General features: G+C 40.7%; 3 protein-coding genes across 3 annotated transcripts; 2 read left to right on the forward strand and 1 right to left on the reverse strand.

Annotated features, from left to right (window-relative positions):
* Nucleotides 1–261: 261 nt before the first annotated feature.
* On the reverse strand, nucleotides 262–10,297 carry coq6 (coenzyme Q6 monooxygenase). Its single transcript, XM_040137994.1, has 12 exons — nucleotides 9,909–10,297; nucleotides 9,438–9,572; nucleotides 8,199–8,257; nucleotides 4,749–4,875; nucleotides 3,394–3,524; nucleotides 3,193–3,300; nucleotides 2,898–2,960; nucleotides 2,698–2,805; nucleotides 1,856–2,058; nucleotides 1,492–1,607; nucleotides 980–1,146; nucleotides 262–401 (listed from the first exon to the last, which is right to left on the reverse strand). Exons 1-12 carry the CDS (start codon nucleotides 10,108–10,110, stop codon nucleotides 372–374), a joined length of 1,449 nt encoding a protein of 482 aa, XP_039993928.1. The 5' UTR covers nucleotides 10,111–10,297; the 3' UTR covers nucleotides 262–371.
* A 37-nt stretch (nucleotides 10,298–10,334) lies between these two features.
* On the forward strand, nucleotides 10,335–17,243 carry fam161b (FAM161 centrosomal protein B). Its single transcript, XM_040137991.1, has 9 exons — nucleotides 10,335–10,570; nucleotides 12,076–12,299; nucleotides 12,380–12,909; nucleotides 13,455–13,768; nucleotides 15,943–16,061; nucleotides 16,173–16,340; nucleotides 16,461–16,560; nucleotides 16,651–16,826; nucleotides 17,071–17,243. Exons 2-9 carry the CDS (start codon nucleotides 12,082–12,084, stop codon nucleotides 17,150–17,152), a joined length of 1,707 nt encoding a protein of 568 aa, XP_039993925.1. The 5' UTR covers nucleotides 10,335–10,570; nucleotides 12,076–12,081; the 3' UTR covers nucleotides 17,153–17,243.
* A 2,590-nt stretch (nucleotides 17,244–19,833) lies between these two features.
* ngb (neuroglobin) lies at nucleotides 19,834–21,337 on the forward strand. The gene is made up of 4 exons (XM_040137840.1): nucleotides 19,834–19,931; nucleotides 20,395–20,503; nucleotides 20,629–20,748; nucleotides 20,868–21,337. The coding sequence occupies exons 1-4, from the start codon at nucleotides 19,834–19,836 to the stop codon at nucleotides 21,018–21,020; spliced, it is 480 nt and encodes a 159-aa protein (XP_039993774.1). The 3' UTR covers nucleotides 21,021–21,337.
* The last annotated feature ends 4,663 nt before the right edge of the window (nucleotides 21,338–26,000 follow it).

Raw genomic sequence — 26,000 nt, forward strand, 5'->3', positions numbered from 1 at the left:
CCCCATCTAAGAATGAAGCGCTTCACAGATCATAGTAATGTGCTGTACTTCTTGGATAATTCAGAACTAGGGTCTATGAAGTGTATCTGCAAAATAGTATGGGATTTAAACATAAAATCAACAGTCCTTATGCTTTTGATATGTTAGGCTCTGGACTGCTGCAAAGTCGTGCACTCTTTGTGGAAGTGGATTTATTATGCACCAAAGCACATGCATGAAAAAAAAAAAAAAAAAAAAAATCACAAAAGAGTAAAATAAATCTTTATTTTATCTTATTTATTTATTTATTTATTTTACAGCCACAATAATTACAGCCTTTAAAAGCTCACAGTCATTGGAGATCCATGAACAACCACTGCATGATGAATGCATCACTTGCTTGCAAATGCCATGATCTGCTCCTGCGTAAGCAAAAAGAGACATCAACTCAAAAACTCTCACTTTTTATATTGTGCTCACTAAAAGCCTGTTAAAAGTGAGCACAGCTGCAGAACTCTACACAAGACCTGTGAACCAGTGAAATCCCATCATTTAATATGGAAAAGATGTCACGGATAACTTTGTGCCTACATAGTGAAATGCCTTTACAACCAGTTACAGTAGTGTCGGTCTGAATCACTTAGTAGGGAATAAAGCCATTTCACATGAGTGGTTGGTAATAAAAGGGGTGTGAAAACACAAGCCAACACCGCTGTCCGCTGCCCCAGGGCCAGCCCTGCGCCCCACCCACACACTTTTGGTAACACTAAATTTGGGGCTAAACTTAGATACCATAGTAGTAGGTTCAGAACCCTGGAAATTATAGACACCGCTAAAGTAAAGCTCCGTGTAATCAGAAAAAGAGGGTGGAGGGTGGGTACAGAGTGGAGGCGGGGCTTGGTTTTGACAGGTGATTGATGTTATCTGAGTGACGGCCAGGTTGACCGGGAGGTACAGGAGGACATGTTTGGAGGCAGAAGCTTGAGGAGAGGGAGCTTACCTTTAGTGATGGGAGCATGCTGGTGGCCTGCAGACCGAAGGTGCGTAGGAGAACCACAGGAGCAGAGTTAGTGGAGTAAAGGCGTTTCATGAGGTCGATGGCAGCCATCATGGGCAGATTGTGTCGCTGCCGTTCAGTTTCATATTCTAATAGGTGCTGCATTGCTCCTGCACAAACGAACAAAGACTTGGGTTTAAAAACTGAGGACATAGCTTGAATTTGTGTATGTCTGTCATATGTTTTCTACATTTAGTCATGGTGCTATTTTGACTTCAGAACATTTAACAGAGGGAAAAATAAACATATTATCTCACATCAAAATTTTTATTTTTATAAAAAGCAACTTCAGCAGAGAACGAGCAGAAAAACTTCAAATAAATGTTGCCAGAAAAGCTGATGCTTTTTATAATTCAGATCAACAGCACACATTTCAGCTGGGGCTATGGAAAAGAGCTTAGGGGAAACCACTGAGCTATAGTTGCAGCGCGTGTCTGTTTAGAGTTCTCACTGACCTAGGTCCTTCCCGTTAAAGGCCGCCTTGCTCAGGAGCTGCGTGAGGCAAGCCACATCCCCAAAGCCCAGGTTGGCTCCCTGACCCGCCAGAGGATGGACGCGATGGGCTGCATCCCTGCAAAGACACACACATCCTTCACTATTTAAATACATTCACTGCATGGCTTTCTATTTTATGCACACTGCAAAATCAACAACTTATTGCCTCACATACGAAGCAAGAGATGAACTGAATGTGAATAAGTAAACAATTAAGGCAAAAAAGCGTCCTTGACAAGCTGACTTTTAGGACTTTTTTAGTCTGTGTCTTCACTCGCAAGATCTTTTAATGTGCAGGCCATTCATTTCTGCATACTATCGTACCCAATCAGAGCCACCCGGTGCCTTATGTACTCTGATGCATGACCCATGCCCAGTGGGAACATGACCCGGGTCTTTGGCCCGATCCCTGCCACACTTGGAGGAAGCTGTCGAGGTGAACCTGCAGACGGCATGATGGCTGACAGGGCGCCGCGGAACAGAGAGCCTGCTGTCTCAATCATCTCTGACTGGTTCTCATTACTCCACTGTCAGTGCACACATGGAAAGGCAAGAAGACAGAGGCGTATTCACAGAGAATTTAAAATGGCAGGAGGAGAGAGAAAACAGGCATTATCCCTTTGAGTGGACAAACAAAATTAGCCGACATAGGAGCAAAGCTGAACTCCAGCAAAAGTGCCTTTTTTCCCTTCCCTAACTAACTGGTTTGGCAGGGCCTCGGGAGCTGGGCTAATTAAAAGAAGATGCCAGGCAGGCAATGCAGTTGAATTAGCTCTGTTTGAAAAACATTCCGTGCAGTAATGGTCGACACTGGGTGACCGCAGGTTTAATTAGAAAACCAGGCCTGAAACCAAACGTGACTCAACCGTGGTGACCCCGTCCATCAGCAGGCCCAGTAAAAATAGCCAGCTTGGGAAAAAGGAGTTTCTTCAAACACAGAAAAAAGAATAGGTATGTCATTCCCGCAGTGAAATATTAGCATTGTATAAAGTCTGGGCAAAACAATGACAATATAGTTTCTGTGAGTCACTGAAAACAGCGAGCAAGGCTGTAATTAAGTCTATGGAGAACCCCTACAACATACAGTACACTGCAGTCTTAGTGACAGATGTGGAATCTGACCATAAGTACAACATCAGCTGTTTAATGGTTAGAGCGAGACTTACGAAGGCAGAGTTGATGGCGTCGACAAAGCTCTCCTCATCCAGCTCCAGCAGCTCCTCAGCGAGCCGATGGCTGGTTGACCACACCAGAGAGCTTTCAGTGTCCGACAGCTGCAGTGCACAGAGCATGGATGCTGAAGCATATGTGACAGACGGATATTTTGAGACAGCTACTACTACGGTGAATTATGTAGATATGTTACCGGTAACATAGCAATGGGGCCTGTTGGGAGGAACCTCTGCCATGCGACATTGTTCTCCGTGGGCTGTCGAACACATAAATTAAATTTAATTTAATATTATACTGAAATTGTTTAGCAGTGTATTGTATAGCTAATCACATATATTGCACATTGCTGGGCAGTTGCACTGTTCTCTGCATGCTGACAGTTGTGAGATTTAAATAACTATCATAATAAAAACAGAGTAAATTAACTCAGTAACATACAATAATCCTTGCTTAAATATTTGTGTGCGCAAATTATGCATATTACTCACTTCTGATAAATGAAGCACAGCAACAACAGCAGACTGGTCATAATTCCACTTGACTGTGGGTATCCCTAATTCCCGCCTCACCATTGAGTTTGGTCCATCAGCACCAATCTGAAAAGCAGATGAGAAAAGGTACAACCGTTAAAGCCAAAAAGGAGAAGGACAGAGAAACAAGTACACTTTCTGTGCTGGAATCAAACTGACCAGCAGCTTGGTCTGAAGAGTCTCTCCACTGGCCAAAGTGACCTGGACCCATGGGATGGAGTCTGCTGCCTGGTGGGACATGGGCCATGTATACTTCACCACCTTGGACCTGTACTTAACCTGCGCATTATCTGAAAAACAACAAGGAAATTAAACGGGTGAATACAAAGGCAGCAGAAAGGAAAAGAAAGCACTGTTCCTTAAAATAAAATGGCGAATGCTACAATTCTCTCACAACAAAGGGATCAATCTTGGTCCTGTGTATGTATCATAATATTATCATACTAAATCAGTGATTTGCTACTTTTTCCTTCAAAAAAAAAAAAAAAATTGAGTATGGTTTTCCTGTAGCTAAAGCAGTGGAAGATCTGTAAACCACCTCATAAAACACCACCGGTTTTCCTCCCTGGCACATGGTAGCTGCTGCAGTTCACATCTGACAATCTTCTTAATGGTCTTGGCCCACCACACTGCACTGACTAATAGTGTTTATCTACAAGCACACCACTGCACACATTGCACATGCTGCCAGCTTGATGGATTTTGCACTAAAACTGCCCATCTTCCTAAAATATCAGCAGCGGATCATCCCAAAACATGAAAGGATCCCGAGCTACGTTGGCACATGCCAACTTGGAGCAGGACCCATCCACAGACCGGCAGACTGGTTCCTGAACACGAATGTTTAATATGATTTTTCAGTGATTGGAGAGCAGGCTTACATTGAAAACAGTTGGTGGGGAGCAAGATGCAGTAAGAGAAAAGTATAACAACACCATGGTGAAAATGAGATGAGAGAGAGAAGCTGACAAATGGGAGGCACATGAGGCGAAAACGTGCTGTAACCACACGTCTGTTATTTGGTGCAAAATGTCAAAAACTGTTTATAAATATGCCACTTTAACGTTCAAGCACATAGCAGAGCTAAGTTTTATTTGAGAGCCTCACAAAAGTTGGTTCTAATGTCAGCAACAATTTAGCACTATACACTGTCAACGCTTCAGTGTCTCATGAGGTAGCAAAGCTTGGGAGCACATGGCAGTTTTAAATAGGTCACTGGACCACTTCACGTGTCCTCAGCGGGCGCTGGGGCTCTGCAGTTTCCAAAATGTGAGGTTTTAATTGAAACTGCGGGAAAAACGTGGATGGCTCCAAGAGCTTAACTTGTCTTTAAAAACAGTCACCAGGAGAGAGGGCACTAATCAACAAAACCTGCGGAATAGGATGGAATAAATATAGTGCCATTAGCTGCCAGATTCAGCATCTATTAAGCAGATGGAACAGGGATCAAGAGGTCTTGCAGAGCCCTGCTACCGTGGTGGCCTTCATGTTTTCATCATGAATGCTGTGCTTACCAGACAGACTGTCCAGCTGTTTAGTGAGTGCAGCCACAACGATGTCGTTCTCCACAATGTAGGCCATCTCGTCCTGCAGGTTCTCCTTATCGAATGTGATCAGGGCATCTGAGCAGGCATCCCAAACCTAAATGAGAGACCCATTATGCCTGTGGTCCACAAGTCTATCCTTAAACGCATCCCCTTTCCATATATAGAGCTGGGCAGAAAAGTGCTGCTTCATTGAGCTGAACACATCAAAGTTGTGAGCGGCTGTCAGAGGTTGGCACAGCCTAGATACCTCAAACCCAAGGCAATGAGGGTCACCAGCACCCCTCTCTGAGGTGGAGGACCAAATGACATTTTTGTGATGTGGATTCTCAACATTTTCTCGGAAACACAAATAACAAATGACATGTTTGTGAACATTACAGAGTAAGTCAATATTTATCCGCAACCAAAAGCAGCAGAATGAGATATAGTTTAGGCTACTGTAATTCCAACCCTGAAAGCACCGTTTGAGTTAAACATGAGGGGGTGAAAAGTGTTTGTACAAGGTTAATCCTCTCCTGGGTTTTAACTATTGTGACAGAAACCATCATTCTGCAATAATATGCTGCTGCACTACTTTTTTCCAACTTGCCATAAAGTAGGGGGGATATACCCTACAGAAAACCACAAATGGCAGTGGATTTGCAACTTGTGATAAGTGGTTGGGAGGAAAGATTTACTGACACCAGCCCAAAAATTGTTTTGGTTACGTTTATTGCGGGCGAAATGATGCAGCTTTGGGGTAGACTGAGTTACTCCTGTCTGTGAAAGATTTCTACAATACACTTCCTTGCAACTTTATAGAGAAAAATGTAGGCAAAATGACGCCTTGATGGCAAAAACTCTGTTTGCCTTCTGTTTAAAATCTAAACCCTCAAGGCTTAGTGGACATTTAAGGTGGAAGACTATTTTACTGCATGGCAAGACTGTTATTTGGAGCTGACCTGCAGTACATATTAGCCAGTGCTATGGCTGAGATATACAGTTAGAAATAAGTATTTGGACAGTGACGCGATTTTTGTAATTGTGCCTATCTACACCACCGCAACGGATTTGAAACAAAGGCATCAAGATGTTATTGAGGTGTACACTTTCAGCTTTAATTCAAGGGGTTTAACAAAAATATCAGTTCAGGAATTACAGCCATTTTTATACGTAGTCCCTCATTTTCAGATGCTCAAAAGTAATCGGACAATTGACTGAATCAGTTTCATGGTCAGGTTTGGCCTGTTTTTCTTCATTTCGTGACAAATGAAGCAGATAGAAGGTGTGGAGTTGATTCAAAGTTTTGAATTTGCATTTGGTAGCTGTTTATGGGAACTCTCAATATACGGACCAAAGAGGTGTCAATGCAAATAATGGAGGCCATCATTAGGCTGAAAAAACAAAACAAATCTATCAGACAGATGGAAGAAACTTTAGGAGTGGCCAAAACAATAATTTGGTACATTCTTTTAAAGAAGGATGAACTGGCGAGCACAGTGACACCGAAAGGCCTGGAAGACCACAGAAGACAACTAAAGTCGATGATCACAGAATTCTTTCCTTGGTGAAGTAAACAAGAGACACCTCCATGAATGTAAATACAGAGGGTTAACCACAAGGTGCAAACCACTTGTAACACTCAAGAACAGAAAGGCCAGATCAGCCTTTACCAGAAAACATCTAAAAAAAGCCTGCCCAGGTCTGGAACAAGATTCTTTGGACAGATGAAAGCATTCCACATCATCTGTCAGACATGGTGGAGGCAGTGTTATGGCATGGGCATATGTGGCTGCCAATGGAACTGGGTCACTGGTGTTTACTGATGATGTGATTGCTGATAGAAGTAGCAGGATGAATTCTGAACTGTACAGGGCTATACTCTCTGCTCAGATTCAGCCAAATGCTGCAAAACTGATACAACGGTGCTTCACAGTACAGATGGATAATGACCCAAAACATACTGCCAAAGCAACCCAAGAGCTTCTCCAGGCAGACAAATGGAATATTCTTCAATGGCCAAGTCAGTCACCTGACCTCAACCCAATTTAGTATGCTTTTCACTTACGAAGACGAAACTGAGGGCAGAAAGACCCACAAACAAGCAGCCACTGAATGCAGCTGCAGTAAAGGCCTGGCAAAGCATCTAAATGGAGGAAACTCACTATTTGTTGATGTTCAATAGTTCCAGACCTACGATTGTCATTGACTGTAAAGGATTTTCATCCAAGTATTAAAAATAATCCTCATATTTATAAATATGTTGGTCCATCCAATTACTTTTGAGCCTCTGAAAATGAGGGACTATATATAAAAAAATGGCTGAATTCCTAAATGGTTCATGTGATATTTTTGTTAAACCCTTTGAATTAAAGCTGAAAGTCTACACTTGAATCACATCTTGATTGCTTCGTTTTAAATCAATTGTGGTGGTGTATAGAGGCACAATTACGAAAATTGTCGCACTGTCCAAATACTTGTGTACCTAACTGTATATGCCTAAATTTCAATGGGCAAACAAGCCAAAACAGTGGTACGCGAGTGAAGGTATAATGGGAGAGGTACACTACCATAATCACTGTAAGGCACTGCATGATGACATCTTAGGCCCAGAGAGAAACCCTGTGGTTGAGTGTTTGGTACACACCGACCACATCTTACAAGAGTGACTGAGCCTGCACCCACAGCCGTAAAGCTGGTTCACATTGCAGCAAACAACCACTCTCGTAATCTTTCATCTTCTTCCCGTTGTTCTCATGAATCTTGATAATTAGAAGATGTGGGGAACGAGTACCAATTTGAAAATGTCAAAATGATTTATTCTTTATAGAGAAGAGAGATTTAATAAATAAAACTTGCATGGTAAGAAAGCCAAACAGTACTCTGAATGAGCCAGGAGATGGCCTTTTTTTTTTTTTTTTTTTTTTTAAATATACCTCGTGTTCTTTGGCATTCGGTGTGCCACAGAGCCACAGACTTACTGAAAAGGCATAAATTGCACAAAGGAATGAACAAAATGCATGTTACATGAAACCACTTTTTGCCATTTTAATGTGAACAATTACGCATCATATACTTGATTATATGATACAGTATTGTGTTGCTTGTTCATTAAGCTGAATGACTGAGTAGAAGCTTAGTATCACAGATTTTCCTCTCCACAAAATTGTATGGTACTATGATTGATAGATGACAGAAATACATACAGTATGCCAGTAAATGACAGAAGTCTGGACAACATATGCGGAAATACTCAAGTTGCATAACAGAAGGATTCTGGGAGATGCTCAGTGTTGCAGAAGGTTGTAGTTTTTTTTTTTTAACCTTAGAATGATACTTTTCTGAACTTTTGACGTAGCAGTACAATAGCAGGTACTGTACTGTAGTGTACAGATATAAAAACAACTAAACATAACAGCGTACTGAAGATCAACATACCTGCATCCTTTGATACGGCTTGCACCTCGTCTTTGTAATGTGCTCCCATGCTCCAATACCTGTTTGTGTACAAACACATTTCAAAAAAATTACATTACTATTTTAATGCAACAATGCAAGACAGTGTATTACAAATAATCCTAATCATATTCTGAAAGTCAAAACATGAATTCTGTGAATTTTATCCAAAAAAAGTAAAAAAGGAACTGCATATGTTTACATAATGTGCAGAGTAGGAGGAAACTGGTCCAACTAGTCTTTGGGATCAGGGTCAATTCTGAGCAGGACTGGGCAACAGCAGCCAGGTGTGAATCTAGTAATGTGGGTGTGTTTTCCTCTGTTCAGGAGAATGAGTTAAAGTCCAGTTAACATTGTAAAGTCAAATGGTTCATAAATAATGCAAGGGAGCAGGGTTTATTTAAGACGTTAAGCAAAACTTTAGCCCCTGTCTTTCAAGATTATCATTACTAAAAATAATATCATGGTGCACTGGGATGCGTGACCTACTGGGGAGAAGTTGTAATTGTTGTTGTCAATGCTCTTATCACTGCACTGTTCAGATGACCACATGCAGTGCCTGATGTTATTTTGAGACATGAGTCAGGATAAATGTGGATGAACTTATGTGTCCAACAATCAAAGCAATTTACCCTAATGCTTGTTGTCTATATAACTCCATGCAATAACAAAATGTACAGGTTGGGACTGATGGTCATGTTCAGCTATTTTTAATGGCTTCTAGACCCAAGATGGTAATTTAGGACAAAGAATACATCTCGCAGACAAGTCCATCAAGCCCAGCTAAAGTTGAAGTACCTGAAATCCCCGACTCTCCCTTTCCCCGGGTTCCAAAAAAATCCGTGACATTGAGATAGATACCTTTAAGTACAAATTCGTCACATCCTTAACTCAGACACAAATAGTGTAAGGAGAAATCCCCGGTGACCTATCACAAGAGGAAGAACTGAGGTCAGATATGATCCCTGCTAAGCCCGGTTGACTGGACAGTGTCTGATCCCTGGCTTACCTTGTGGGAGCCATTTACTAGTCCGGCACCACAAGCTTCTCAAAGGAAGGAAGCTAATCACCACAGAAATAAATTTTTGAATTACTTCCTGTCTGGGGAGAGGCTGCCCTTTCAAACGTATAAAGCCTTTCAACACAAACACGTAAAAACTTGATATAAACCATTTGATTATGCTGATTCTTTGTCTTACATAGTAAGAGTGTATACTGTACCGCTGAGGAGGGTGGCAGACCCTGGACTGATGGAGCTGACTCTCGTACTGTAGGTGTCTGGGACCGTGTCCATCACTCTCTTGTTGCCCGCTTCAAGCAGCAGAATCTTCTTACCAACCAAGTTGGGATCCATGCCTGTCAGAAGTTAAATGTTGTATAAAAAATGATGGCAATATGTAAGAACGAATCTGCGCGGTGAAAGCAAAGCAGCCTGGATTATTAAACTCTTGTGGTGTAGCTCTGAGTGTTTAATGTGGGCATTTGAAAACACGTTGTTCCTTTTTAATAGATCTGAGAGTAAGCGTAACATGCTTTCATGTGGCTCTGTACAGATAAGCACGTTTGGGTGAATGAAACGAGTACTACCTTGCACGGTCTTCCAACACTACGTGTAATTTTGATGTGGACAGGTTAATTATAGCTGTCCCACGCTAAAAGGCGGTCACTGTGTGCTAGGAGGGCATCACTCACCTAGGGAACACGCCATTGCAGATCCAACCATCCCTCCCCCGGATATAATAACATCATAAACCTCATTCTTGCCAGAATCGTCCCTATGTTCTGCAAACGCTAACCCTCGCCTGATGACTTTTACAGCAGATAAATGCCTTTCTGTTACAAAACACCGGCCAAGTCCGTTACAGGCCAGCGCCGCCTTTGTGAGCTTGTTCATTATTCAGTCTTCACTCTGTCTTCATGTGAGACAAGCCGCGTGTTAAACAGGTCAAAACGGTCCAATTCCGAAGCCCGGATACTTTCATTTGACAACCAGACAGACGTTTCCCCTTGAATGTGTCCTAATGGGAGCAGCTGTGTAATCCAGCCATGTTGTGTTGACAAGCGCTCCAGACGAAGTACATCCGGTTTCATGTCCAATCACAGGGGACGCCCGTCGCGGCTGGCGCTGCAGCTTCTGTCCACAGACAGCGCTAATGCTACCAAAACTGACGGCTGAGAATAAGTAGAGGCGACCTACTTCGTTTGAAGTGTTATAATAAGACTGTGCCCACTTTATATCAGCAACAGACTTCTGTAGCTCGCCATATAAGCTGCAGTGCATCTTGTCAGCGAAGAGTTTGGCAGACGCTTCGACCGGGGAATACTACTTCCTAAAACTCGTCTTCAACTCGCAGGTTGGCGGCTCATTATTGCTTTCAAGTTGAGTTTCTTTGATTCCACTCGTTTATAATGCGCTTTTAAGTGGCAGAAAATAGAAAGGAGTTTTCTATATAAGCATAAAAGTAAATACATATTGAAACTGTGTCTTAGCTAACGTTAAACACATATCAATAAATCGACGTCACACACCCTGTTGTGGGCGCAGAGGTCTCGTTACCATGGTAACCTGTTTACACAGACGGAAAGTGGAGTTTGAAGCGTAACCTTTTAATATCAATATAATATCGTAATATATATTATCAAAATACCAATGAGTATTATCATTATTGATTAATCAGTCGATTATTTTTCGATAATCGATCAATTATCTATGAAGGAAGAAGTGTTTAGATATTCTAAGTAAAAGCAGTAATATCACAGTGTAGAAATATCAAAATAAACCTTAAACAACAGAAGTAAAGGTACTGATTTTGCAAAATGGTCCATTTCAGAATAATGTATATTATATTATTGACTTATAATTTATGATGCATTATGGTATACATCATTAAGGTGACTGAATTTATCAACTCTGAATTATAGCGGAATACATGTATAAAGTAGCAGAAAATGATAATACTCAAGTAAAGTACAAGTACCTCAAAATTGTACTGTAACGTACCTACATCCAATATACTACTTAAGTAAGTGTTATGAGCGAAATACACTCAAAGTATCAAAGTAAGACTAGTGGTTCTGCAGTGAAAAGGCCTGTGTGATTATCACATATGACATTATTAGACTATTAATACTGATGCACCGATGTATAATATTTTCTTCTGGAATGAAGTGGAATAGAAATATAAAGTATTATAAAATGGAAATATGGAATAAAATTCAAGTACCTCAAAACGGTACATAAGTACAATACTCGAGTAAATGTACTACTACTTTCCACCTCTGTCACTCATTTACCATTATATTTGTAAAATGTCAGTAAATGAAAAACGTCCACTTCAGTTTCCCACAGCCCTCGTTATGTAAGATTAGAGCTGCAGCTGACAGTTATTTCCATCATCGATTCGTTATTTTCTTATTATTTTCTTGAATGGTCAGTTAATGGTTTGGTCTACAAAATGCATGAAAATAGTGAAAAATGTCCATTACAGTTTTCCAGAGCCCATGGTGACAGTATTAAAACGCATGCTTTGGCTTACTAATGGTCCAAACCCAAAGATATTCAATTTACAACCAAGAGAAGCAGCACATGTACACATTTCAGAAGGTGGAACCAGGGAATTACTGGCATTTTATCTAAAAAAAAATGCTCAAATGAATAATCAGCTATCAACATTGTTGTCACTTCACTTTCTGTCAACCATCTGATCAGATTATTGACATATCATTTCTACTCTATTTAAAATGTTGTTTAATGGTTTAAGAAAATGTACAGAGAGTTTTTAATTTAGTGGAATAAATACACTTTCGCCGTTTTGACTTTTTTTTAAACTTTACTCTCCTTTGGTTTTTTTTTAATCAGAAAAACATGGCAAGGCTGGAGGCCTTGCTGGACGATGGAATCAGAACAGAGTTGATGCTCCAGCTGCAGCTGAAGGCCCTGAGTGATGCCCTCAGACAGCAGCTGCAGGAGACAGAGAAGAGACAGATGGAGGAGTTGGAGAGAAGGATTCGTCAGAACGCTCTCCTGTCAACAGCTATATGCAGAGAGTCCGGTGATAAAAAAGAGCTGAATCATCAGACGAAGTAGGTTTGCTCGATTATCTTTACGTTTTGTTTTAATTACAATATACATATTTTCTTAAACATCTTTACTGGTTTTTCAGACATGTGGGAATTAGGAGATCTATCTCTACATCTGCCCTGACCTCAGATAAAGAGGCTTCACACCATCTTAGATGGTCAGACAGGCCTAACTCATCTTCTCCAGCCTGGGTATGCTCAACAAACTGGAAAAAATGTTCACTCCAGACTTCCATGGTGACTCCTACCAAGACACAACAGTGTGAACGGGTAGCTTTATACAAAACAACACAAATGAGCAAAGAGGAGGAGGCTGAGGCTGAATGTCAGAAGAAGTTCTGTGCTCTTCCAGTCCCCAGCCATGTCATCCAGCCCCTCTATCAGGAGATGATGGAGCTGAGAGAGAAAGAGAGGCAGCGGAGTCACGAGCAGAGGAGGAACTTCTTGCTCTCCATACAAAAACCTTTCAGCTTCCAGGGGAGAGAAAATGAGAAAAGGGAGAAGCTGATAGCTATGTTAAACCAAGTCTCACAGGATCAGAAAACCAAGGTTCCTACTGTCAGGAAACCTCCTCACAAAGTAGAAAAGGACTCGTTAGCTTCTGAGCTGAGAGGTGGGTTTATTGTGTGTTTTTTTTCCCTCCAAATGGATCGATGATGCTGGCTAGTACTAAATACTGCAAGATTAGAACAATATAGGCCACTGTTTCCCAACTTTTTTGACTCTTGAAATTGCATATGTCAGTGAATTGTGAGCATTTCAACCAAAGAGTGATGTTTCCTCCTCACTTTGTTCAGTTTTTATAATTTTTAGAGGCCTGAATAGGTAAAATGCTCCAGTATTTTCAGAAAAATAATCTAGATTCATTTACAATGAAAAATAATTGTGAGTTGCAGCCCCATATAAAATACACCAGATGTGGTGACAAAACAGTAGATCTCAGTTCAACAGCCACTGTTTTGCTTTGCTTTTCAGACTTTGAACGTATCTTGAAATAACAGCCTGTAATTAAGAGACACATTGCAATTGTTTAAACTGTCACACACCTAATTGATACCGTGTCATAATGAATGCATGTGCAGTATAAAGTACCTCTAATACAATCTACACAGTAACCTGACTACAGCTTCTATTTTATCTGACAACACTTCTGTGCAGACCAGGAGGAGGTTTGCAGGACAGTCCACACTCGGGGGACAGGGCGACAGCAGAATTCCACCACGTCCTGCAGCCCGAAGCTTCACACTGCTGAGCGCACAAGGAAAGAAAAGCTGGGATTTCTGGACGAGAAGCCGAGCTTCCAGCCAAAAATCATCCATCAGGTCCCTGACTTCAGCAGGTTGCACAAGGCTTTGCAGACAGAGGCACTGAGAAAAACAAAGAGTAAAGATGTGACAAAGTGTCAGCCCTTCTACCTCAGGACATCAGGTCTCCCTGCAAGGCAAAGTAGGATGAGCCCAGAAAAATCACAGGTAAAACATTTCCTTTACCTCAGACTAGTTGTTTTGTTTTCCTCTGATTATTTGTTAAAATTGTTTTATTGATTTTTATTTTTTTTAAGTTGCTTTTCAGTGCAGTTTAGTTTAATTACTTCTCAAAATATGAAATAATTTATCTGTTGTTTTCATTAATTAAAGTTTTAGTATTTTCATGGTCAACAGATTTGTCAGAAGCAGTATTTATGGTGGGCAGGGGTCTGAGAATTAAGTAAAGACTTTCTCATAGATATTACATCAGTAAATGTAAAGGATAATGCCTGTCTTGAGGAGCCAGTGTCTATAGAGGAGGTACATAAGACATCCGGGACTCAAAAGCACCAGGCCCAGATGGGTTCACATTATAGTTTTACGTCACTTTTTCTGAAGTCTCTCACCCCTCGTCTGCTTGATGGATGGCTCGAGACACATCCACCCACCACTTCACACCCACAGTCAATACCCTTCTCTTTTTTAAGGAGGATAGGAAACCACTAGACGTACTGAAAGCCCCTAATGTTATAGATGACAAGCAATGCTGATTACCTCCTCTCTTGTTTAAAAAGGTCCGTATCAATAATGATTGCACTAAATATACAGAAACTGGCCCAATAAGGATAGATGTTAACCCTACAGTTTTCACTGCCTGTATTATGGTCTCTCATTTATTCCTGTTGTCCCCCAACACCCAGATGTGCTTACTTCATAAAATGTGAGAAAAGGAATTTTACTTTCTTTTATCTTTACTTTCTTTTCTTTTGTCTTTGGTAGAAATATGTTTGATGATAAAAGAGTTATGATATGGTTTAAGTTCTTGTATGCCTTATGTGACATTTTTGAGGCAGTTCAGACCACTGTCCTCAGATGTGGAACTGTAAAGCTATTTAAAAATACATACAGAACGACATCTTGAAAGAAGGAATATTCCTTCCCTTATATGGTTGTATTTAAAACTTTCTCCACCTCATAATTTATGAATTTTATTTCAAGCCCCATTTCTACAGTGCTTGATATACTGTCTAAGCATATCATATTTGTTCATTTTTTTGTCCCTCAGCACAAAAAGCAGAGATAAATCACTTATTTCACAACAACAAGCCTATATATGTTCATTGAAATTTGTCCGGATGGATGATTCCCATGAGGGCATTACAGAGAAAGAATAATTATAACAGTAATTAAGTAAGAAAAACAGTAATTAAAACTAAGCCAGAGTGGTAGAATGAACTTTGGGATCAGTGAAAGTTTCCTTTCTGGCTTCCTTTCATATATTTTCTGGGTCTGCCCAAATTATACAACTACCAGATTTGTATTTTATGGACTATGTCAGATGTTTATGGGCAAAGTCTGATTTAACCCATGACTATATATAGATATATTTTGCCCTGTTGCTGAATTTGTGGCACATAATGAGGGTTTTGTAGATACACTGTTATAACATTTACATGATAATATCACACAGGTAATTTCGCTAAATTTACTGTGTTGTTAATACATTTCTAACTTGTGAAACTTAGAATGTTACTGTATGGTTTCTCTGAAAAAGTAATAATTATAAAACTTACAACCATTATTCAAAGGGTAATCTATAAAGTACACTGTGTGCGTGCAGGCAGCAGCCTTGCTATGAATTCCTAGAACCATCAGTACCTCATATAATAAATATGATATATTTATATAATAAATATTATAGATATATTATAGATACAGTCACAGTAATTGTTGATACAGACAAAGACTGAAAATAAAAGTTTAGGGGTAAGAAAGAAATCCATTATTACCAGGTGTATTGTTCAGAAATTATCTGTTTTTTTGAATCTCTTATATAATTCATCAATTTATTGGCAGGTAATTCTTCCTAGTTTTACAATGGTACTTAAAATTTAGAGCTAAAAATAATTCTTCAAGATGTTTTCTTTAATGTGGTTTTGATCACAGCGGAAAAACAGCTTTTCCCACAAATTTATAAACTAGTCTGCTAACCAGAGTCATCCTGTGTTGTGTCATCTGACAGAAAACTTAGCGTACACATCACATCCTATGGGTTTTTAAGTTAAATCTCAATTAAAAAGCTCATGCAATATGTTGTCAAACAATGCATCTTGTTTTGATTTCAGCTAACAAAAATGTTTTCAAAGTTTTTTTGTTTTTTTTACCCCTCTCATTGAAAGGAACCAAAAATAAGTCACCTCAGTAGAAGCAAGTCACTTGGAGCCTTAACGTCACTGTCCACAGACACACTCCCCACGTACATCACAGATGCTGTGAGGAAGCGCTGCATGGCCATCAGGTGAACTGGATTATTTTGGCATAACTGGTAATAGTAGACTTTTCCTTTTTACAGTTTCTACATACTAAATATTTGGGTCTAATGATATTCAGCATATTTTTACCCTCACAGAAAGTCAATGGAGATGAGGGATAATAAGAATCAAGAGAGTGCAGACTGGTTGAGGAAGTACCAAATGAGGTCCCAGGCCATGAAGAAGACAGTTACCCTCCATTCAAAGTTGCTGGACCCACACAGCAGCTTGAAAGAAGTGTATAATGAAAAAGTAAAGCACCATATGTGAGTACTGGTCAAGTGAGACCATTCATTCTTGCAGTGTTGCAACTTTTGCAACTCACATCACAGCGACCACACATGTCTGCCACAGTAGCTCAAACTGTAATCTTTTCTTAAATGAAGGATGGCTGACCAACAAAGGATGAGAGAGTACATGAAAGAGCTACGGGAAATGAAGGCACGAGTTAGTGAACGCCCTTATTTGTTCGAACAGGTGAAACAGGTAAGTGACATGAAGCTTAAACATTACATCATGTAATCATTGTAAATGACCTGCACCTCCAGTTTTGTAACTTTGAGTTTTTATTGGCAGAGAAATGCAAAGGCTTATGCAGAGCAGACATACAGGGACAAACTGAAGAAAGCTGGGTTTAAGGAGCAATTTGTTGAAGAAAACGGAGAAACAATTGAAGGAACATCTGTCTCGTCCAGATCTGAGAACTATGCAGATGTGAATGACCGCAGCAGTGAAAATGACATCCACAGCAGGTATGTAGAGTGAGAATTTTTAGCAAGTTTTGTTCATCCACTGTGTAATCCCACTGAGTCCGGTAAAATTATGAATAGCACTGCTGAAGGGCCAAGGACTTCATGTGGTTTGGTCATATTATATTACATAATTTTCTGAGCTTGCCCTGTAGTCTTTGGTGAAGAAAAGACAAATACTGTAGCCAAGTAAAAGTTCGATGTAATTATAATATAGCCATTCTCTAACCCAACATGTCTGATTTAGGGAAGAAAATGTAGACGACGGGGAGAAAATTGAAGATGTGGAAGAGGAGAGCGTGAAGTCCAAAGGGGAAGAAATGCCATGATCAAAAAGGTTCAGGCGGCACAGAGTTTTTTGTGGCCTCTCCACTTGAAAACAACAGTGTCCTCAAAAATGATTCATGTCACAGCTAACTATCCGCACCAAACGTTTGACAGTTTAAGATGTGAAACTATAAATTATGAAATTACAAAACATCTAGAATTCCCAGTCACAAATGTTAGGGATTACAACTGGAAGAAAATAAAAGTTTATAGAGTTGTATATGTTTGTAAGTAATTAATATCTTATATGCTTTGAGTTTAACAAACACACACACACATATAGGATCTGCAGGACATTTCAAGGAGATGAAAGTGAAAATAAAAAAGCTACTTTTGGTTTTATGACAACAATTTTGCTAAGGAATAAGAAGACTGTAATTTAGAGGGTGATGAGCACTTGGTTACCAGAATAAACAGTTCAAAAACAAAATAAGGACACCAGTTGAGACTACTGTGGGTGTGACATTAATTTGTGCTTTACCATCTCTAACTTTGAGCCACATAGAAAGGATTATATTTATGTATTGAGATATTGTATCTGCTCTTAATTGTATTTTATTTAGTTAAAAATCTTGATAAATGTATATATTTTAATTAGACAGGTCCTGTAAGGACACCAAGCGTCTGACATGGGCCTTTCTCACATGGCTGGGTTAAATTTCCCAGTTACTTCTACAGCCACAGTGCCACCTAAATAAACAGCCCTCGCTGTCCTTCCGCATTCACACGGACCAGTTCGGTGTTCTGCTCCAAGCCCATAGACCCACATCAAATACTGTTGTTGTTACGCCACCACCGTTTGCTTGTGCGTAGACAGCTGAGGGATCATTTTTATTTACAAACCACATGGGAACATCTGAATATGTATACAATCATAATCAAAAGATCACCATGGAGAACAGTTCATACCACATGGTTACTTTTTGTAGGCTAGTGTGTCAAACATTGAGGCTACTGAAGTCAATGTTTGCATGAGTTCAGATCAAAGTATCCTTAGAAATCACTGAGTGATTTATCTTGAGGTAACACTATTGAAATCTTATGTTTGAAGTGCACCATGCAGATTAATGTCGACTTTGTTACTTACAATTCCAATACAATTTTGTGCCTCCAGACCAATGTGCATCACTACAGAAAATGGCGGAGAAAAGCTGACTGTAACAGCATTCAGCATGACTGTCAGGGTATCAAAATAAGTATATGATTAATTTGGCATAATTAGAAAGATGAGAAAAATTGAAAAAACCAAAATGTTGTCATACAGTTTTTATAGATGTGATAAATTCTCAGTCCCATCCTTGAGGTCTCAAACATCACATGATAAATCTTCAAGGGCTCCATCCTGTCAGGTTGTCATGGGAACCATGTATCCCTCCCCAGTCTGCTTTATAGTCCCTCGGGAGAATGCTGTGCACCTCTGATTCCCCGGTGCACGGCTGGAAACAAAGCCAATCTCTCCCAAACTGTCAGATAATATCCGAGTGGGAAACTGATTCCGTGAAATGCAAGAGGGAGCGGACGCCTGTGGCATCCCTTTAAACAAACTGTACTGCCTCGGATGTTGTGTGGAGGCTGAGAAAGGGAACAAACACATCTCATTTAGATTAATGAGAGGCTGTGCGCTTGGCCACCGAATGTTATGATCACGCTGTTTGAGGAGTGGCTCTTCTTACCGAATGAACAATATAATTTCACCAAGGTGGTGCGTTCAGGTCTCTTATTATTCAAGCCGCTGTACAATATTAAAATTCCCACACATTTAATTCTGTAAATGCATGGTTGGCAACGTAGGCAGCTGAGGCAACACCCTAGAATACATGCTATAGGCCTCAAATGGACTTAATCTGCGTTAAAACATCAGCAATTGTACTATATGAAGTGCTTTTTTGTATTTTCTGGTTATTTTGATGTTCAGTTTAATTTCTTGTTTATTTGAACTCACTTAATCATAAAGTAAAAGTGCAAAGGCCAAGTATTTGCTTAAGTGCAGTTTTTGTTGTGAGTGCAGAGTTGTGTGCATGTTGGGTCTCCGTGTGTTTTAGTCCTTGGTTCACCTGCAGGAGGAGCTGTGGCTCGCTGGAGCCTCTCTGGAGCAGAAGAGCGAGATCCCTCTTTTTCTCCTTCAGTGGCATGAATAATATCCCCAGTGCTGGAGAGAGAGCATATCAAGAGGCAAACGGGAAGGGGAGAGAGATAGCAGCCAGTGACAGATAAGAGCGTGGCAGAACTTGTCTCCCTGACTGCACCGTGGGCCGGGGAAAGAGAGAGCAAGTGCTCCAGAGTGTCAGGCAAGGCTGCTGCCTACACTCACACAAACACACTCACACTCGCACACACTCAGAGACTCACACTCATACGCACAGACCCCTCAGCCCGGCTGCACCAGAAGAAGTTCAGAGAGAAGACTGACCTCAAGAAGGTACAGTATGTGTGTGTGTCTGTAGCCTAGGAATCATATCTCCTGCAGCCGTGCTGCCCGCTTTGTATCTGAAACATCACTAGCAAATCAGCTGTTATGCTCACTTGAGGCTCCACTTTGTTTACCAGGCGGTTTGGCGGAAGTTTCGTGTGTGGATTCACTCGAGTATTATGGCTTTCCTCAAACTGAGGCTTCTTGTCCTGTAGAGGAGTTGCGTGTTTCCCCTCTAGAAGTACTTGTCTCGTGTTACCAGCCCGAGGGAGGATGGAGAAGCTGTCAGGGAAGGACAAGGAGCTGATACGAGGCAGCTGGGAGAGCCTGGGCAAGAACAAAGTTCCTCATGGTGTCATCATGTTTTCCAGGTAATGTCTTACACAATCTGCAGGATGCAGACGGAGTAAGACAGTAAGGTGACTTGTAAGAGAAGTAAACAGTTAAGGTTCTTATGCTGTACAGTTATCTCCTCATTGACATGCATGACATTCTATTAACACTTTATGCATAAGTAATAGGTTCCTGTAATTTTCTCTGTTGCTGCTTAATATCTGTGTTGTTAGAATATGTAACACAGGTGTGTGGAGAGAATCATACCAGGTCCTTCGCTGCACACTTTCACCATGCAGGCACCAGAGGCTTTACTCGTTGCTTGGCGACAGACTGCAATAATCCACAATTTACTTTGAGTCAGCTGCCGCTAAATCAGACACTAGCAGAAGGGCTCTGTAGCTGTATGATTTATAGATTGATTTTGTGTCTGTGTGGATGTTTGGCAACCCATGCCGCCTGTATACAACTATAGAATAGTGTGGTATTTGTCTGTGGTAGACTGTTTGAGCTGGACCCTGCGCTCCTCAGTCTTTTCCACTACAGTACAAACTGTGGCTCCACAGAAGACTGCCTCTCCAGCCCCGAGTTCCTGGAACATGTCACTAAGGTGAGCTCTGTTCACCGCAGTGACCACTACAAGTATACAGACATTTGAATCCTTCGTTTTTTTTTGTCTTATGCACAGTTTTGAACACTTTGTTTCTCTGTGTCTGTTTTTTACGTGAATACCAGGTGATGCTTGTGATCGATGCAGCAGTCAGCCACCTGGATGACCTTCACTCCTTGGAGGACTTTCTGCTCAACCTTGGGAGGAAGCATCAAGCCGTGGGAGTCAACACACAGTCATTTGCTGTAGGACCAACATTTCATAGTACAACTCTCAAAAAAATATTTCACAAGAGAATGAGCTGTGAAATAAATGGGTTTTTCCCCTTGTGTGTTTGTGTTGTTGTTTGTTTTGACCTCTGCAGGTGGTGGGTGAGTCCCTCCTCTACATGCTGCAGTGCAGTCTGGGCCAGGCCTACACGGCACCGCTACGTCAAGCCTGGCTCAACATGTACAGCATCGTGGTAGCAGCCATGAGCCGAGGCTGGGCCAAGAACGGCGAGGACAAGGCCGACTGAGGCGCACAGCGGGAGCTGCTGAGCAGTTGCTGTCAAATCAATCAACATGGTTGCCATGGAATAAGGTTGTGTAACTTGCAGCATTGTGGCTTTGGCTGCTGTACATTTGCTCTGTGAGTGGGGTCGCACAGTGTAGCGAATGTATGCTGTGGTTACACTGGATGGTGTGAAGATCTGAGCCAGTCTGGCTTGGTTCACCTGAGTTTGGACCTGTAATCTGAGCTCCCCACACTAAGAAACAGGATAACAGTCTAGTCTCTTTGTATATAAGGCTATGATATATATACTCAAATGATAGCAGTGACTGTGGTGGTCTTTGTGATGTATCTTAAAAGAGTTGCACAATTGTGAAACAGTAGATATTATATTTAGGCATCACACACTGCTCAAACTGGGATGGTTACTGTGGCCAGCACGGCAGCTCTCTATCTAACTGGAACACAGTGATACTTTACAATACATGTTAAAACCTTTGGGACAAAGCAATGTGATCTTACAGAAGAAAACCTATCACCTTAATCACAATCATTACTGTGTTTTTCTATCAGTATTGCACATCATTACACCTCTTTTTGTGAGTGACTTTCTTATCTAACATTTAACCTATCGAAACTTTAAAAATGATCTTCAATAGATAATGACGAGAACTGTTATACTCTCTGATAGCTTTCTTGAGTGATTTATGACTGTTAAGGCATCCATGTGCACCTTTCTCGACATGGTGTGTGATGCTCTCCCCAGTAAAGGTTGTGAGTATTTCAATAGGCTTCAGCTGACTGTTAAACTCTAACTTATAGACTGTTATGTGACCTTTAGAGTTTAAAAGTAAAGGGCAACCAGCAGGAATGATAACATCTTTGTTCCTTGGCTATCAGTTTTCAGTCATTGTTAGTGTAAAGTAGTTCTGTTGTACTGTAGTCGCTTCTTAACTGTGTCGTTGTGGCTGCAAACGTAGTATTACCTCAGCTTTGGAAGTGAAGATAAGCAGAGTGGCCTGTGTTTCTCCAACACAGAGCGTCTACATTGAAGTGTAACCGGGAGGGAATAGTTGTTTTGGATTATGAAACAAAAACTAAATTAATTGATGGCGATTTGCTTCTTAATTTATTAACGAAGAACAAATAATGCAGAGATGCTGTGTGCTTACACCATCAAATATCTGCGTATTATTATTGCTGCCATAACACTGTATGTATCAGCCTCAGCTGTTATTTACATTCATGGACGTAATGCCATGTAACTTAGCAACAGTGCGCCAAGTATTAGATAATAACAACATACAACTGTAAATCCAAGCTGCTGATATGTGGTTATTATCGCTTTAGTCTAAGTTTACATTTATAAAGTTTATTTTTATATTCTGAAATGTACGTGTAGTTAAAGAGCATTGATTTTTTTTTGGAAATGTGATGTACAGTATATCCTCCAGAAATATAACCTTGTGTGGATTTCCCATTAATGAACCCAAAACAAGAAAACTAGTAGGTACATTTTTCTACTTTTGTGTGGGTTTCATTTAATCAGTGGAATAGAAATATTGTAAATTTCTAAATGTGCAATCCTTACAGATGATTATAAAAGCAGAGTTTTCTATTCAACTATTTTGTCCCTGCATAGTGTGTTCAGTCTGTACTTTCCATTCCACAGGTGTAATGTTTGTCAACTGACTGTGTAGGTGGTGTATTATTTATAGTCTCAGAGCAAAGCCCTATGCAGGGTGTTGTTCATTATGTCTCTATTTTCAATTTACCTGACATTAGGTCGTTTTAGCAGGCGTGACTGACAACTGGCATGTTATCCCGTTAACATCCAGCTCTATACATATTGGGTGTGTCACTGTCTACCTCATCATTATCAGCTGCTACTGAACAGCGATGGCTTTACCTAGTTATCCTTCAACCAAAAAAAATAAAATAAACAAAACAAACAAACAAAAAAACCCACATTATTTGAGTTAATATAAGCAGGCACTCTTTGTAAACTGGATTCCATCCTACACTTTGAAGAAAAACATGTCGTGTGCTGACTTGAGACTAAATAAAGTGATCTTCTGTGGATATTTTACTGCTAAACGAGGTCAGTGTGTTTTCCTCTCGCTCTCAGATTGTTTGTCACAGACTGAGGATGGTTACAACACAATGGTCAGCGTTTGAAATCAATCACACAATGCCTGATTTCCTTCCCACTGACAGCCCATCTCCTAGTGTTACATAAGATCCAAACGCCGAATGGCTCATCGCCCTGGGCTACAGAGACGAGGGCAACTTCAGGCACAGTAGCCCGCTTACTAATGCAACTGCACAATGTGGCATCACAATTGTTTACAGAGTTTCAAAAAATTGTCAACAACTTCACAAATTTGCCTTTCTGCTCCTGCAATGTGGATTGTCTTGTTTTTATGTTCCTTCAAAAACAAGTAAAAACCTTACAGATATTTGCATGTGTCTGTGCCTGAATATCAGTTCTTGCATGTGTGTGCTATAGGTGAAGCCATTGTAATGAGGGAGAGAAGTGCAGGAGGGAGGTTAGTTATGCTGAGTTATCTTAATACACAGGGCTCCTTTCTCTCATATATTCAATTTGGTTGTATCATTGTAAAAGTCACATCCGTGAGCTGGTTGTCTGTTCTGCTGTTGGAGCAGATGCTGACATGCCCTTAATTTGTCTCTCGGCACTGCCGACAGTATCCTCACTCTCTCTGTCCCGCTGAGAGTCTGCTGTATTTATGTTGGATCCATGCTCCGTGTCTCGCTTCAGCCTACAGAACAACACTGAGCCAGCGTTGTCTAGTCACTGGGCCTCACTGAGACTCTGACTTGACCTTCTCTCAGGTCACCAATGGATAGATTGCAACGAAATTCAGTAAGCTCCTAGCTAAAATACAGCATATGTGTATTACCCTTGTGGTAATCGATCAATCCGTCCCTGTAGTTTTACCTACTTACCTTGTAGTGTACGAGGACTTGCTCTGGAGGCTGTCGTCTGGAGAGGAGTCTGTGAGAAAAGACAACACACATTATTTTTAGAAAGTCTGCAATGTGTTTTGGAATGAAGGGGTATTCAACGTTGTCATGGCAACTGTTAAGTGATGGTCCAGAGTTGTGTGTGTGTGTTTGTTTTTGATGAAGGGGGAAAGCAAGGCATTGCTCAGTCACTCACTCATCGTAAACCGTGCTGTGGAAAGGAGTGAGGAGTGGACAGTGACCACGCGTCCAGGCTCAGGCTAATAAGGTTTGCTCTGAGAGCTCTCTAGGAGCTGCATCCTGTAACACAAGCCTGCCAAGCGACAACCATTACAGTGGGAATGAGCTGTCTGTCAGCAGCTGCTACAACAGTTAGTGCAACCATGAAGCACAATTAGTTCAAGGATAAAGCGGATGTCATTCATATGTTCTGACTGTCAACAAATCCCATGGAAAGATCGAAACAATGTGTTTGTCAGTCTCTCAATGCTCTCTGAATTCCCTATTGCTTTCCCTATCCTGTTTGTGGCTCAAACCCATTGTTTCCTACTGAAGATGTAAAGCTTTAGAAAATGGCCACGGATATAATGTTTCATTACGAAAAGGCTCTGTAATTTCCTAAAACAGCTGGGCACTGTAGTTATAGCAAATGTTACCCAAAAAAGAATAAATAGTTTATTTGATCGGGACTATTTTTTGCTGCAGCTTAACAGACATTTGGTGTGTTACAGATTGTCTACACAGGAGGCGTTTCAGCTATGTAAACATATCCCCAAGCGTATTCTTACGCTTTAAGTCTGTTTATACATTACTACAGTGATTTAGTGTTGGGTTCTGAGCGCTGCCAAAACACAAGTGATCTACACTCAATAAACACCAATAGTGTGTCTGATGGTGTCTGTGGGATGGACTGAAATAAACCACAGTGCCCATGTTCATGGTGTTGAAGAGGCATGTCACCCAGTGCAACAGTGCAGCTCATTGATGTGTTTTTAAAAAGTTTTTGGACAACAATTGAGGTCCAGGGCACATCGGATCAAGCTATTCAAGGATTCTTCAAGGACAAATGTATCACTGCGTGAGTTTGCAAATGGTACCCAATTAAATCCACTGACGATTGAATTTCTAAGGTAATTTCCTTGTTCAGCTGGTAGTGCAAAAATATGACAAAGGTGTAGTGATTTGAGGTATTCAGCAGTGAAGGCAGTACCGTACGTCCTGGGATGAAATGGTATGCTGCATAACCTTAAATATAATGGAGGAAGGCACTTTATACCTGAGACATTTTCAATTTAATAAGATTGTGTGATATGATTGAAAGGTCTTGAACAGCAAGTAAACAGACCTACTGTTTCCATGGTCAAGAATGAACTTTCAGTCTCAGCTTTTAAGACAGCATTGAGAATTCTTCACAGCGCTCAGAAAAATGAAAATTGTATCATCTAATGTCATCAAATTCCATTAAAACTGAAGAAAAATCCCTCTGCTAAGGAAGTGTGGTATGATTCAGGACAGCTACTGAATGGACTTCGTGGTAAGATTGTTTTGTCAGCTGCTATTTCCAAGGTCAAGGATGAACTTTGAATCTCAATTTCCTGCTAAGACTTTTGCTCTAGCCTGGATTTCACTTCACACTACAAAGTGTATTGTTATATAGGTGTTGAAAGAATATACCATACTCTATACCATACTGATTAGCTGCTACTTTGAGCTTCTATATTATGTAAATACTAAACAGCACCAACTTATTAAGCCTCAATTGCATGCTGAAACTAACCCATCTGGGAGTGACAATAAGTTTGCTGCAGGAGGCAGAGACATTTTCTATTCTCTTCATCTGGGCAGGAGAAAGGCGAGCGGCGGGCCACGCACCCAGAGGAATTCACCTTTCACTAAGATGCATGCTTTCAGCAGTTGCTACGGGTGACCGAGGGAAGGTCAGGGACTTTTCTTTCTTATTTTGTAGCTCTTGGTAATGAAGATGCACTGTATATAATGACAGGCATGCTATGGGTTT

This window comes from Xiphias gladius, chromosome 10, assembly GCF_016859285.1.
Source record: "Xiphias gladius isolate SHS-SW01 ecotype Sanya breed wild chromosome 10, ASM1685928v1, whole genome shotgun sequence".
Taxonomy (NCBI): Eukaryota; Metazoa; Chordata; class Actinopteri; order Istiophoriformes; family Xiphiidae; genus Xiphias; species Xiphias gladius.

Coding starts and splice junctions, on each gene's coding strand:
- ngb (XM_040137840.1), top strand. CDS start 19,834: ATGGAGAAGCTGTCAGGGAAGGACAAGGAGCTGATACGAGGCAGCTGG. Junction 20,504..20,628: donor TCCTGGAACATGTCACTAAG/GTGAGCTCTGTT, acceptor CGTGAATACCAG/GTGATGCTTGTGATCGATGC. Junction 20,749..20,867: donor TCAACACACAGTCATTTGCT/GTAGGACCAACA, acceptor TGACCTCTGCAG/GTGGTGGGTGAGTCCCTCCT.
- coq6 (XM_040137994.1), bottom strand. CDS start 10,110: ATGAACAAGCTCACAAAGGCGGCGCTGGCCTGTAACGGACTTGGCCGG. Junction 9,573..9,908: donor TGCAATGGCGTGTTCCCTAG/GTGAGTGATGCC, acceptor AACTTCTGACAG/GCATGGATCCCAACTTGGTT. Junction 2,806..2,897: donor GCCCCATTGCTATGTTACCG/GTAACATATCTA, acceptor TGTGCACTGCAG/CTGTCGGACACTGAAAGCTC.
- fam161b (XM_040137991.1), top strand. CDS start 12,082: ATGGCAAGGCTGGAGGCCTTGCTGGACGATGGAATCAGAACAGAGTTG. Junction 12,910..13,454: donor GTTAGCTTCTGAGCTGAGAG/GTGGGTTTATTG, acceptor ACTTCTGTGCAG/ACCAGGAGGAGGTTTGCAGG. Junction 16,561..16,650: donor TGTTCGAACAGGTGAAACAG/GTAAGTGACATG, acceptor TTTTATTGGCAG/AGAAATGCAAAGGCTTATGC.